General features: G+C 37.6%; 1 protein-coding gene across 3 annotated transcripts; it reads left to right on the forward strand.

Annotated features, from left to right (window-relative positions):
* The first annotated feature begins 8,667 nt into the window (after positions 1 to 8,667).
* Positions 8,668 to 12,759, forward strand: dmac2 (distal membrane arm assembly component 2). 3 transcript variants are annotated; one of them, XM_052576174.1, is made up of 6 exons: positions 8,668 to 8,878; positions 10,629 to 10,822; positions 11,029 to 11,109; positions 11,264 to 11,403; positions 12,079 to 12,241; positions 12,418 to 12,759. In XM_052576174.1, exons 1-6 carry the CDS (start codon positions 8,861 to 8,863, stop codon positions 12,614 to 12,616), a joined length of 795 nt encoding a protein of 264 aa, XP_052432134.1. In that variant the 5' UTR covers positions 8,668 to 8,860; the 3' UTR covers positions 12,617 to 12,759. The 3 variants fall into 3 exon arrangements, with proteins under 3 accessions (XP_052432134.1, XP_052432135.1, XP_052432136.1); XM_052576175.1 differs by lacking the exon at positions 8,668 to 8,878 and adding an exon at positions 8,917 to 9,062; XM_052576176.1 differs by lacking the exon at positions 8,668 to 8,878 and adding an exon at positions 9,848 to 10,011.
* Positions 12,760 to 13,349: the final 590 nt, after the last annotated feature.

Here is a 13,349-nt window from a genome sequence, read left to right on the forward strand (position 1 = left end):
TTCAAGAAATGCACGCACTGAACTTCATATGATGCCATACTGTATATTCAGGAAAGCTGAAATCAGGAAATAAATACATCTAAATGTGACAGTTGGCCAAAAAAATATATATATATATATATATTGTGTAGAAAATAAAATTCAGCTTCCTTTCCAGATCACTAACCAAACAAAAAAACGATTTTAAACAAAAGGTCAAAATTGACAGAAGATGCTCTTTGGAACATCCTCAAATCCTGCTGGGATAACATGGGTGATCAGGTTTAGCACACATTTGTGAAGTCCATGCCAGCGCGAGTGCTGCTGCCATGAAAGGACAAAGAGTACAAACTAAACACTCACACATTTTCAAATTCATGTCTATGCTCTTTATAATAAATATACTAAAACAAAAAAATACAAAAATGCAAAACAGAAGAATTTTCACGAGTAGTTTCAGACTTGGATCCAGTAATCAGCCGTGGACTAAACTGCATAGTAACCTAATCACATGTGAGTGTTTGTAACTATTATAACAGCTGGAAAGGTTGTAGTTTCCAATGGCGTAACTGCTGCATTAATGAGCTCACGCAGTTCCTACATTAAATCAACAGAACAGCACAGCGGCTTTCTAATAGCAGCGGTCATAGCAGGAATGGTAATTATAACAGAAAGGCTAATGAACTCTCATGAATTAAAGATTCAGACTGACAGGCATCTCTATTAGTTGAATCAGCATTCCTGCAAGAACATTTGCTTCCACATTTGGTCGTTAAGCATCAAGCAAGAATGTGAGTCATTGTACATATGTGACATAAGACAGTCATTGTGCTCTGTTTTATTACCCATGTCTGTGTGTTTCACGTCAACCCCATTCTCCTGCCCACAGTCACGTGGTTTGAGCTGGGATTGAGGGCCTGTTGCCACGGCGATAAGCCAGGCAGTAATATCACTAAGCGCTACGGGGATTATTGTGCGGACAGATGGGTGAGAGAGAGCGTCACTTCCTAAGAGACGAGCAGAGATCACGGCAAACTCCGCCGTCACATAATCATTAGCATCAGCACCTGCAGCCGCATACATCACCTGATCTCCCACAGCGGAAGGAAATGTCACTTATAATCACCTTTGATTAGCATCGACGTTAATAATGACCACCATGCATTTGAAATATTGAGAAACCACTTGGAAGTTCAGGTGATCAATTCAAAAGCCAGCGTGAACACTGATGGGCTATGTTAAGGGTGTTCTTCTCATGGCGTGGCATAAATTGTGCATGTGGAGCAGTGAAATGATTATGAGTTCAGGAATGACATATATACATGCACTCTGCCTACAGATACTAATGACCTCTGTTTGACAAACCCATGAGCGAGAGAAATGGCTTCAGTCGGCAGAACAGCTCTCTGCTGGGGTCGAGGTGGCAGGCTCTGCATCATAATCGATGGATAGATAACAGATGAAGAGCAAAGAGGTTTGCACTCTACTGACGACAGAAGAGAAGAGAGAGACAAAAAAAATAAGAAAAAAGGCTTTAAACAAAGTGTAAAGTGTGTATTTGTTTCCATCTTACAAATGCTTTCTCCTTTATGCAGAGATTGCATATACATATACAACATATACCTTTTCTGTTCACTCAGGATTTGATCTTGAGTTTATGGCTGTTTTATATCATATTCATAAGTGTGATATCATTTGCAGCATCATTTAGCTGTGGATGTTAGTTTCTGGAATACAGAGAAAATGCCTCTTTGTGGATAACTTTAGCAGTGTGATGGTGTGAGACAACAAAGAGGGTGAAGAACAAATGAAGACAGGATAAATAGAGACGGGATCAACAAAGGGACCACGCTACATGAAGACAAACTTAAAAATAGGTGGCAGGCATAAATAATACAGGGAGGGAACAATAAGAAGCTGAGATATTTAGAAAGACAGACGCTGAGAGAGAGAAGTGGATTTAGACAGAAAGAACTGCAGTTTGAGAGAGATTAAAACAACACAGCTGCAACGGAAAAATGAATTTTACTGGCTTTCTTCCAAAACCAGTGAGCTGCCTCATCGCCTACTGCCATAGACAGCTGTCTGTCATAACTAAAATAGATTCTCATATGTGACTCAAATCTGAATACTTTGTATGTCCTAGAAATGAAGTTTACTCTTTAATGTATATTTCTTTCTTTATGTACATTTAATCTGCTTTGTCTGCCATTTTGCATCATTTGATCTCACAATGCATGCTGACATTGCTTTTTTATGAAGTAAAAGTTGATGCCGCCTTAATATTTAGCCAAAACAATGTCCCTTTTAACATTTTGGAACAGCCTTCATTTTGAGAGAGCGTCTATAGTGTTTTTAAATGCTGCATAAGTGAGATGAGTGGTAATAGCTGCAGTGAACTACCAAACATGCCAATCAAAAGCGGTGTAGCGTGCCACTCGTGCCTCACACACACACACACACACACACACACACACATGCACATTTCCCCCGGTCTGGCAGCTTGGCAGCAACACTATCACACGGCACTGCGCTGTGGCCATGTTTGGCCTGCAACCCTGTCCACACATGCAGAGCGGAACCACAGTGTGCAGTGGGCACGCCAAGACCCGGGTCACTCCACGTCACCATCTCCAAAGCCCTGAGCCCTCAATATAGTCACAGTGACAGCCGTAGCAGAGAGGACACACAGGCTCTCCTGACAAGACTATCCCTCCCAGTCTAACACACACACACACACACACACACACACACACACACACACACACACACACACACACACACACACACACACACAAGGTTATGTAATCCTGCCACATGCAGCCTGCACTTTTTAAGCCGGTCTTGACTCCTGGCTTGGTTCAGGGTTCTGTGTTCTTCTGACAGTATTTACTTACATTGTCTAATAATGACTAGTTTATCCCGGAAAGACTGAGTATTACGCAGACAACAGAATAATATTCTACTTAAGGTAACAGAATGCTACATCAAACTATTAATATGAACACATGGCAAGAAATATGGTATGATTAAAACCTCTACTGATAACTCTATGGTATGCAAAGAGATTAAATGAATATTTATGTATTGTTTTAAAATATTTAAAATCACCTTTTAAAATAAAGTGAATTCAGGTAAAGAGGACCATTTATGCTTCCATGTGTTTATCTTGTTCTAAATTTTTACCACTGCTTAATATTTTAAGTTACTATTTATTTTGTGTACCTTGTGCAAAAAAAAATAAAAAAAATTTAAAAAATTATATTAATATTGCAAATATGTAATTCGGCTGGATTAATTCTGGCTCCTCTCCCCACTCAGTTGCTTTGCTTCCTGGATAAATGAACAGCAGAACAACAGAGACATATTGCTGCCAACTCCAAAAAAAAAAATAAAAAAAATGAATGAATAAATTAATTTCCATGTGACCATGCTATACAGTTTCTTTTCATTGCAAATAACATTACATTCAGTTTGCACTTAAGTTTGCTTTTAAAGTATATAATTTCCATTACCTCCTTTTACTAAAGTGTAGGCCTACTTGTTCTACAAGGGTATACTCTGATTAATTGTATTTTCAGTGTAATATTATATTTAGCAGATATTAGTTTCAGTGTACAGGTTCCTGAAATGACCCTGTTTAACTTTGAATATATTTATATACGTATATCTTGCCATTATAAAAAAGAAGTCTTTATGTAAGAGAAGATGTATGACCTTGACTGTATTTAACTCAGACAGTCGTGACCATATGTTGACCATCAGCTGTAATCCTTTCCCATTGAAGTCATTCTCTCAGCAGGACCAGCAACAGTTGAGACAAGGACAGCATGTCCTGTGTGAACATAGCCTAGGAGCTTTTCTGTTCACCTGTCACATCATTCATACTTACTTGAAAATCGAACCAATGAGCAATGACCGAGCAGCAACCTCGCGCTCTCTCTCGTGAAGCCAATAAGGAAGTGACTAAAACTGCAATTCATCGACTGGCCGCTTGAGGCTGGCTGCAGAAGAGAGTCAGTCCCATAGACTCCCCATGTTAAAATGCCCAACTTCAAAAAATGAGTTTGTTCTATATTGCTAATTTTGCCCTTCATGACAACTGTGAGGGGGGTGAATTTTTTATGACTCATCCGTTTAAATTATATTAAGCCTTAAAGTTCTGCATAATTAAGTGAATGGTGAGGTCGCGCGCGGTGAGGTGCTGCCAAGATGGCGACGGCCCGCTCTGCACACTTTAGGTTTCAAAACCATAGACAGTAAAAGAAATGGACACAGCGACCCCATTGGAACTCAATTGAGACAAGTGAAGCCCATTTTTAGCGTTTTTTTAGCACTTCCGTTTCTGAAGCGCAGACTCAAACGAAGCTTGACGACGTCAGCAACCTGTCTGACAGATGTAACTCTTCTAGTAGCTGTGCGTGAAAACTGCCATCGTTAATCTTGCAGAGACGGCGAGCTTGAGCGGGGAGTTCTTTGGCGTGAGTGAACAGGAGTAAGTATTCTGATTAATTATTTTGTATAGTATTTTAAAATGTAACGCCAGTACGCCATATTAAGTTAATTACCTGCGAGCTTCTCCTCCTGTCTGTACGGTAATGCGACAGAGAGTCGAGTGGTTATGACGCAATCGTTAGCCTATTTTTACAAAAACTGTTTCTACGGGGCCATAATGTAACATAGAAGGTAATGGAGCCCTTTATACATTGTCGTGTATCTTTAGAAATAAATAATGGACAACTGGAATCTTTAAACGCCTCAGATGTAAAGTTATTCACAGTCAAAGTGAAGCCAAAATGAATGGGAGTCAATGGGAATGCTAACGCAAGTGAAGTTCTGCTACAAGATGGCGGCACCCAGCCGACTTCAACTTCCGGTCGACTTCCTTGCCGCCTGTTCAGGAGTCTATGGGTGACGTCACGGACACTACGTCCATATTTTTTTTACAGTCTATGGCAATGACACCAATTGAAGCTAAAGTGAACATGTCTTTTTTAGTTTAAATAGATATTTTAAAAGAGAACTGTGGTATAAAGTCCGAAACACTGCTATTTACCTAAGCATCTGGTACCAGAACACCACCTAGAAACCACCATCAGTGAGCTGGCAACCACCATCAACCACCTAGAACTGTAGCAGTGAGATTTGACAAATATAGATCTAATTTAACTTGATAAAGTCAACCAACATGTGCTCTTCATACTGTATTCGAGATGAAAATCGGGTTCATGATTATTTAGATTTCACTACTCGACACAGACATAGTGGGACAAAAACCATGTCATTTAACATCACCTATATTGGACAGAAAGAGTAATTACACGGTTAAATAAACATGGCTTTTGTGTGGACACACAACATTTATCCATAAAGCAAAACGTATAATCACAGATGGTTTCAACTTCAGCTGTTGTTATGATTATCATCTTATTGCTCCGTTGAAAAATTCCAGAGTTATCTATGCACAGATTTATTGCTGAACTAATGTAGTGACAAACTCAACATTTGCCTTTAGAGAAAGTGCATTCAAACTTTCCATGACGACAGACAGCAGATTCGGACATTTATTGCTATTCATTTAAAGTTTTGCAGCAATGTATCCTGACTGCCCTCATAATCAGTCCACAAGAGAGACCTTTTTCATTCACAATGTTTACTGTAGACTCATCATATGGACACATGGAAGGTAAGGAGAGCAATTTTTTAAAGAATATTTTCTCCTATCCCAGTTTAAGTAAACTATTTATAGGCTGACCTCCTGAAGAGCATAAACACAGTGGCCTGGTTCTTTCCAAACTTTGCTTTGTTTGTTTGAGCACTCCGACAGGTCAACTTCTGGCATGTTGAAACATTTTTAACTTGACTACATCGTTCAATAGTGTGCCATCAGTTTAGTTGTTTTTATAATAGGACAGCATTTCTAGGAACATTCTACTTTTGTTTCAACAGTTAGTGATGAAGTATGATACGCTACATCAGAACAGTTTAACCACCAAATGTCTACACCAGAAATCTCATCGTGCAAGGGATTATGTGGTTATTTGGATATGTGTGCAAAAGAAAAGAGCTAAAATAAGCAAATGGAGATTTACAAATTTTACACAAGGCTGACAGCACATTAACCTGAAACTGAATGTTATCATAATTCAAAGTATTAAGCTACTGAACTATATTGTATTGAGATATGAAGCATGTGTGCATATTTATTAATTGCATATTTAGTGCATATTATTATTTTGATAATGCTCGATTATATACTGAATTATTCAAATTAATTACATCTCCTGCTTTCAAATGGAGCGGCAGTTAATACACAGAGCCGTATTTCACTGACAATCTACGCAATATCGAGTTCATTATTGAAGATGAATCGCCTTTGATAATGAACTCGATATAGCGTAGCTTGTCAGTGAAATACGGCTCTGTGTATTAACTGCCGCTCCATTTGAAAGCAGGGGATGGGGATTTAATACTGATCATGGAACCGGCTTTACTGACGAGATGTACATGATCATAATGTTCGATATATTGTCCAGCCCTACAAACAACACTAGTGCATAAACCTTGCACACGGCATACAAAAAAACATGGAACATTTATTAGTCCGGATCCGTGTGGACGAAACGTATGTGTATACAGCTACAAGTGTCTCTGTGTGGATGGGGCCTGAATCAATCCGATCTTAACGAAGGCATACAAAACGTGCAGAGCTGTGGGGTGTCAGGAACAGAACTGAGATGGACTGATATTGGGTAAGTTGTCTGTCTTAACTTGCCACTTCCACAAAATAATTAAATAAGTCAACCCACTAAAATTAACATTTTTGAACATTGTTACCACATGCTCTGCACGACAACTTTGAAATGAATGACTGATTCAAGTGTTCAACTGCTTAATTTAAGAAATGATAAACAAAACAATGTAAGTAACTGGGGGGGGGGGGGTCAGGAAAATTAATTAAGGAAAATGTGATTAATAAATTGTAAAAACTTATAACATTTTAAACAAACAAATTTTCAAGATTTCTAATAAATAAGACTGAACGTGGGGAGCGTGACAACAGAGTTGGGATCCAAGTGCAAGGCTTTATTTACAAATGTGGTCAAAACAGTCAGGGTCAAACACCAGCAAACAGGACAGTACATTCCAAGGCAGAGGCAAAAGAGGAATCCAATATACAGGCGATGGTCAGGGCAGACAGCAACACAATAATAAAAAAATAATAATAAAATACAAGGAAACAGTCCAAAGAGCAAACACAGGATAACTAGGAAACAAGGAAAAAGGGGTAAACTAGGAACAAGGGAAGGCTATTCAATAATCAGCCCCCTTGGAGTGAGTGAGAACATCTTTTATACTAGACAAGATAAACACATGACAAAACCAACCAATGAGAACAAGACACATGCAACCAGGGAACCAATCAGAACATAACAGCCCTACAAGGGTAGCACATTACATTTTAAATTGAGCGTGTATATAATGTTAAAGTTTTACTTCAATTTCAAATAAAATCTGTTCTTCACCACATCTAGCAACTGGCTGATTACATTTATATTCATTTTAGCTAATGCTTTTCCCCAAAAATACTTAAAAAATGAAAGTCATATTAAAGGAATAGATTACCCAAAAATGTAAAATGGCTGAAAATGTACTCATCCTCAGGCCAGCATTCCTTGACTTTTGCAGAAGAATCTGGTGTTTATTGTAGGTACTGGTCAGCAATCATCTGTCCAGTCACTGGGACTGAGTTTCTGAAACACAGCACCATCTCTTAATCAGCTTCTCTTTCACTTAGTTGCAGAAGTCAATGTGAAGAGCATTTGACACAAGAAGAAGAAAAGAAAAAAAGGGGACCAAATACTCTACTTTTATCCAAAGCCTTAGATCCTTCCTGGCTATTTTAAAGCCCCCGTGAATGCCAGTAAAATGTGTATAGATCTAGTGTTGTGAATGCAATAAACGTCATTTAAATCAATTTAGACCAGTGACAAGTAATCAACTTTTTTAGTATGAATAGAGAAGGTTTACAAATAAACAGATGAAAAGAGAACTGATACTGACTAAAGATATAAGAACTGTGGCAACTTGTGCAGGTAGTGATTATAAACAGAGCTTGTGGACAACTTGGAATCAGTTCAAGCAATTGCTTCACAAAATGAAGGCCCTTTAAACACTGCACGGAAGTGAATTAAATTTGTCAAAATCATGTTAATGCAATGATAGCTGGACAGGGCCATAAAAGGGCAACACCCAGCAGCAGGACCACCGGTACTTACTCATTTGTGCAAAGAAGGAGCACTGCCAGAGCCCTCCAAAATGTCATCCACCAGTTGTGTGTGTTTGTATGCGCACTACAAAACAATTTAGAATTTTTTTTTTTTTTTTTGGAATCTCTTTTGAAATCTATTACATGCAACAAATCATCAAATATTATTAAACGTGAAGTGCCAATATAAAATGTGTTCTTTTGCTCATTTGTAAGGCTTGTTTGGTTTGGCTTGGCTCTGCAGGACAGTACGAGGCATTTGCCTACTATTCTTCCCTTTCATTACAAATATGCTAATAAATCGTTTACATTATAAAATGTGATCCAACATCAGTTACAGTAATAAGGTTAATAGATTCGCTGAGATCGCCACCTAACGGCGAATATTAACATTTCGAAACAAATACGACGTACGTCTTAGACTCGGTTAATGGTTAATTAGATACATGCTCCAAACCATTGATCTAAACAGTACATATCAACACAGTTTTCTATAGAGTGCTCACCATAACGAGTCCCAAAAAGGAGTGTTGGAGGTTACAACCGATTTTCGCTCATAGCTTTTAGAGCTCAGGTTTGTCCCTTCACAGCCGCCATAGAAGAAAAACAAACATGGCAGCCTCCTTGTTGGTGAGTTGAACTGTTCTCCTGCTTACGAAAATAATAGTTTATTGATGAAATTGTAGCATGTGTCTTGTTTCCTGCACAGTAAACGCCACAGTTTCACACGACAATTGGTTCATTATATAGTCGAGCATCTTCACTAGCAAAAGAGTAACAGCATGAACCTCGTCATCGCTGTGTTCTTAGACCTGTAAGTTACATGGGCAATCTCATGGGGTTTTGGACCTGGTACCATGGTATTATGAAGTACCTTAGAATATCTTGATTTTATATATACTTGAATACTTGAATTTAAAGTGAGATCGCAAAAAGGATACAGAAATTAAAAGTTAATAAAATAACGTAAAATGAAAATGGAGTGATTTAAAGAAAAAAAAATATTTCCAAGTTTCATGTAGAATGTTTAATTTTAATTATTAAATAACATAGTATTTTATGTCTATTAGTATGCATTCTTTGAAATGTCACCCATAGATATTAATTGAAAGAGAGTTAATTATTCAAAAATGTCATTATTCACAATGCCATTGTAAAGGGGCTGGACAAAATAATGTGAACACCTGTGAAATGGTCAATGTAATATCCAAATGTTTACCACCATTTGCCTTTAAAGGGTTAATTCACCTAAGAATGAGAATTTGTCCATCTTCTACTCAGCCTCGAAGCATCCCATGTGTATGTGACTTTCTTCTTTCAGAATAATCCTACCGGCGTTTTATATATATATATATATATATATATATATATATATATATATATAAAATGTCCTTGCTCTTCCAAGCCTTTTAATGGGGGTAAGTGGTGTTTGTTGTCAACAGTTCAGAAGATGTGAAATAAAGTGCGCGCATCTGTAACAAAACGTCCCTCACAAGGCTCCGGGGGGGTGAATAAAGGCCCCCTATAGCGAATCCATGCATTCTTGTAAGATAAATATTCAGATTTTAAACGTATTGAAGACTTTTATTCTCACTTCTGCTGACTCAGGGGAACCTGAAGATGTGCAGGCGGATGTTGTAGAGACGAGCGGAGAGAGAACAACAACAAATAATGCTGGTCACGAGTTAGAAGTGCAAAATTAGGATTTGTAAAGAAAAAGGTTTCTAAAATATCCAAGAGGAGACTGGTTTTCCTTTGCTAAGGTAAGGAAACTTTGTTTTAAAACTCTATTTCCTAGAGATGCGCTCGTGACGCAGACGTCTTTCTCATCCCACAGTCGGCAGATGTTAGAAAAAAAGTGTTTATTAAGTTTGAAATCTGGATATTTATCTTATAAAAACGCATGGATTCTCTACAGGGGGACTTTATTCACCCTGGAGCCATGTGTTTTATTACAGATGCGCGCACTTTATTTCACCCACGGCCTGATCACAACTTATAAAAGACTCATTCATATACAAACTAGAAAATATAGACTATGTAAAGATAAATAAATATAAATACATTGTTTGTTTTTTTCACTGTAGCCTATAAAAATGATATTTCCCCATTATTTTGTCCAGCCCCTCTATGTATTACTGTACCATGACAATACCATCTGTGTGCCATCATATAGCAGTCTTCTGTATTCACGCTACAGTTTCACATACTCTAGGATTAATTTTAAATGTAATCTAGAATATTGTTGTTGATAGCTGGATATGCATTTTCACTTGTATGTCCTTAAGGGACCAGAACTTGTTTACCTTTTTAATTATTAGTTTAGGATTTTGTAGATGATCTTTATGGCTTTATATTTCCTAACTGTCTCTTTCGAAAGTCTCAAGCCATGAGAAGATGTTCAGCACACGTCTGTGCTGCCGTTGCGGTCAGGAGGGCTTTGAGTTCGGGTGCTGCCGCTCCGTCGGTCTTCACCAGGTTCTTATTAAAACTCAGTCACTACTTCTATGATGTGGAGAACATTTTGGATTGGAACGGCTGGTTGAGGACACAAGCTATCATACGCAAAAATAGGCAAGTGTCAGTGCATGTGATCTTAGATGTGCTGATTTGTTTTGTCTTATCGCTTTATAGATGTTGCACTGTAAAACTATACTATAAGACAACTAATGCATTGAGATTGCCTTTTTGTGTCTGGATGTTGTGGTGTCCTGTGTCCCTATAATCAAATAATGTCTTTTTTTTATATATATTTTTTTATTTTATTATTTTTTATATAGGTTATTTGGTTATGCACAGAAGAATTTCGGGAATAATGTTGCAGCAGCCTATTATATTCTGACTCTCAGAGGGAGCTTCAGGTAAAAATCATCTTTTTAAAACATCATATATTAATTAATTGAATGCACCTTTTATGCTGAGCCTGTTTTTCCATTCTGAATTAAACCCAGTTTAGGTCAGATGTGTCGTAAACACTGTTAAACTGTCTCCGTTGTGTAATGCTTGTGTCTGCAGATTCGCTGGCCAGTCCGAATGGTTTCGTCCAGACTCTAGAGGAAGATTCAGCTATGACTTCATGAGCACACCTGACGCACAAATTGAGGAGGTGGATCTGAGTGGCACCCTAATAAACCATAATGGACTTGAAAACCTTGGTAATCTACTGAGATATTCTGCTTTACCTGGCCTCTCCTGGAGCATTGCTTATTTGCTCTGAAAGCATCTCGTAATTTAATTGTAGTTTGCTGAACACTATAGACATAGACTCAGATATGCCTCTCTCTCCATGTAAACAAATGGGATGTGAGCCAAACTAAAAACTCAAGTAATTTTTGTCTTAAGATTGATTTTTTTTCTTATCTTCCTTATTGCTGGTGTATGTTCAAATATTCATTTTTCTAATAAGCAGTGTTGGGTGTAACTAGTTACCAAGTTACTGTACTTCAATTACTTTTTCCTTGAAAAAGTAAAATAAGGGATTACTCTTATATTTTTCTGTAATTTAATTAGTCACTTATGTAATTTAATTTAATGCTGTGTAGACCGTATATACAATATATATACCGTTTATATACAATAGTGGATTTTAAAATAAGAATGTAAATTGTAACATCAAAATACATGCTTTTTATGTAGCCTTCTCACTTTATATTCTTTGGTGAGTTAATAAGAATATAGTTTATTAACTTGTTGAGGTTGATATCAAATTTAGAAATAATTAGTAATGAAATACTTTTTGGAGAGAGTAATTTGTAAATGTGTAATTGATCTCACAGCTGCCACTAAAACATGTTGCTGAGGTGTAATTAGTTTATTCCACCTCTTCTCAGTGAAACAGAATAAACTTCAGACTCTCTCTGTGCGAGGCTGTCCTGAAGTGGATGACTGGTTCCTTGCACATCTACATGTCTTTGGAGAAAGTCTGGTGGAGTTAGACCTGTCCCACTGCTCTCGTATCACTGTGGGAGGACTCGCTGCTTTACAGAACCTCAGGTCATTTTCCGCATTACAGAACCTCAAATCTTCAATTGTGTCTCATATGCACATGTGCATTATCTGGAGCAACTTGATTTTTGTTTTCAAGGCAACAAACAGCCAAAACATACACTGCATGTTTCTGAAAATCTCATATTCTGTGTTATTTTATTCCCTCCATCTTAAACTCTCAGAAAGCTAGAGCGGCTGGACATCTCCGGACTGCCACGGCTGCAGAATCCAGGCCTGGTAAGGATTCTACTGGAGGAAATGCTGCCGCACTGCCAGGTCTCTGGAGTTGAATACGAGCAGGGCCTGATCCAGCCAGACAGCCAAGAGCAAACAGAGGACCATCACGAAGCGTCCACACACACTGGACTCAGACATCTGTAAACTATAGGGCTGATGACAGTGGAGATTCTGTATTGTTGTTCATTGTGATGCCCAAACCTGTGATTCTAATGAAGTGCTGTGTTCATGTATAAGCTATCATTGTTTTGAAACAGGCTCAATAAATATTTATGTTTAATATGCCAGTTGAGAATTTGTTCTTAAATTTGATTTATATACCATTTAAAAACAAACAGGTGACCGGTGTCAAATCTGATTAGTCAAGAGTAAATCCTGTAATCCTTTTCATGGAGGTGTGAGGATATTGGATCTAAGTGTTAGAAAGACTGAGGCACATACACAGGAAGAGGGTGGATGAAGAAACCTGACTTAAGGTAATGTTTTTTCCATTATGATAATATTTAAACAACTCACTTTCTATACAGTCTATATATATATATATATATATATATATATATAAGTATTAACACATGACGTTACTTTTTCTTACACTGTTGTATTAACATTGCCTTGAAAAACATGTTTTATACAAAGTTTCCACCCGGAATATTTGAGCTACAAAGTGCAGAGAAATATTACGTAGAAATAATACAGAAATGTGTTTTATGGCATTTCCAGAAATATCCGATCTAGGCGAGAATTAGAGGCCCGGATGGTGTCTTCCTGTTTTTTTTTTTGTTTGTTTTTTTTATATATATAATTTTTCAATTTTAACCGTGTTATTCAGGTATAAAATAGCCTGCCACTCAAGCAGCAGTGACTGGAATGCATTATC

This window comes from Carassius gibelio, chromosome B15 (assembly GCF_023724105.1).
Source record: "Carassius gibelio isolate Cgi1373 ecotype wild population from Czech Republic chromosome B15, carGib1.2-hapl.c, whole genome shotgun sequence".
NCBI lineage: Eukaryota > Metazoa > Chordata > Actinopteri > Cypriniformes > Cyprinidae > Carassius > Carassius gibelio.

What these genes read in the sequence shown, in the direction of transcription:
- dmac2 (XM_052576174.1), top strand. An exon ending in GCTATCATACGCAAAAATAG is followed by an intron (nt 10,823 to 11,028) that starts GCAAGTGTCAGT and finishes TTTTTTATATAG; the next exon opens with GTTATTTGGTTATGCACAGA. An exon ending in TAATGGACTTGAAAACCTTG is followed by an intron (nt 11,404 to 12,078) that starts GTAATCTACTGA and finishes ACCTCTTCTCAG; the next exon opens with TGAAACAGAATAAACTTCAG.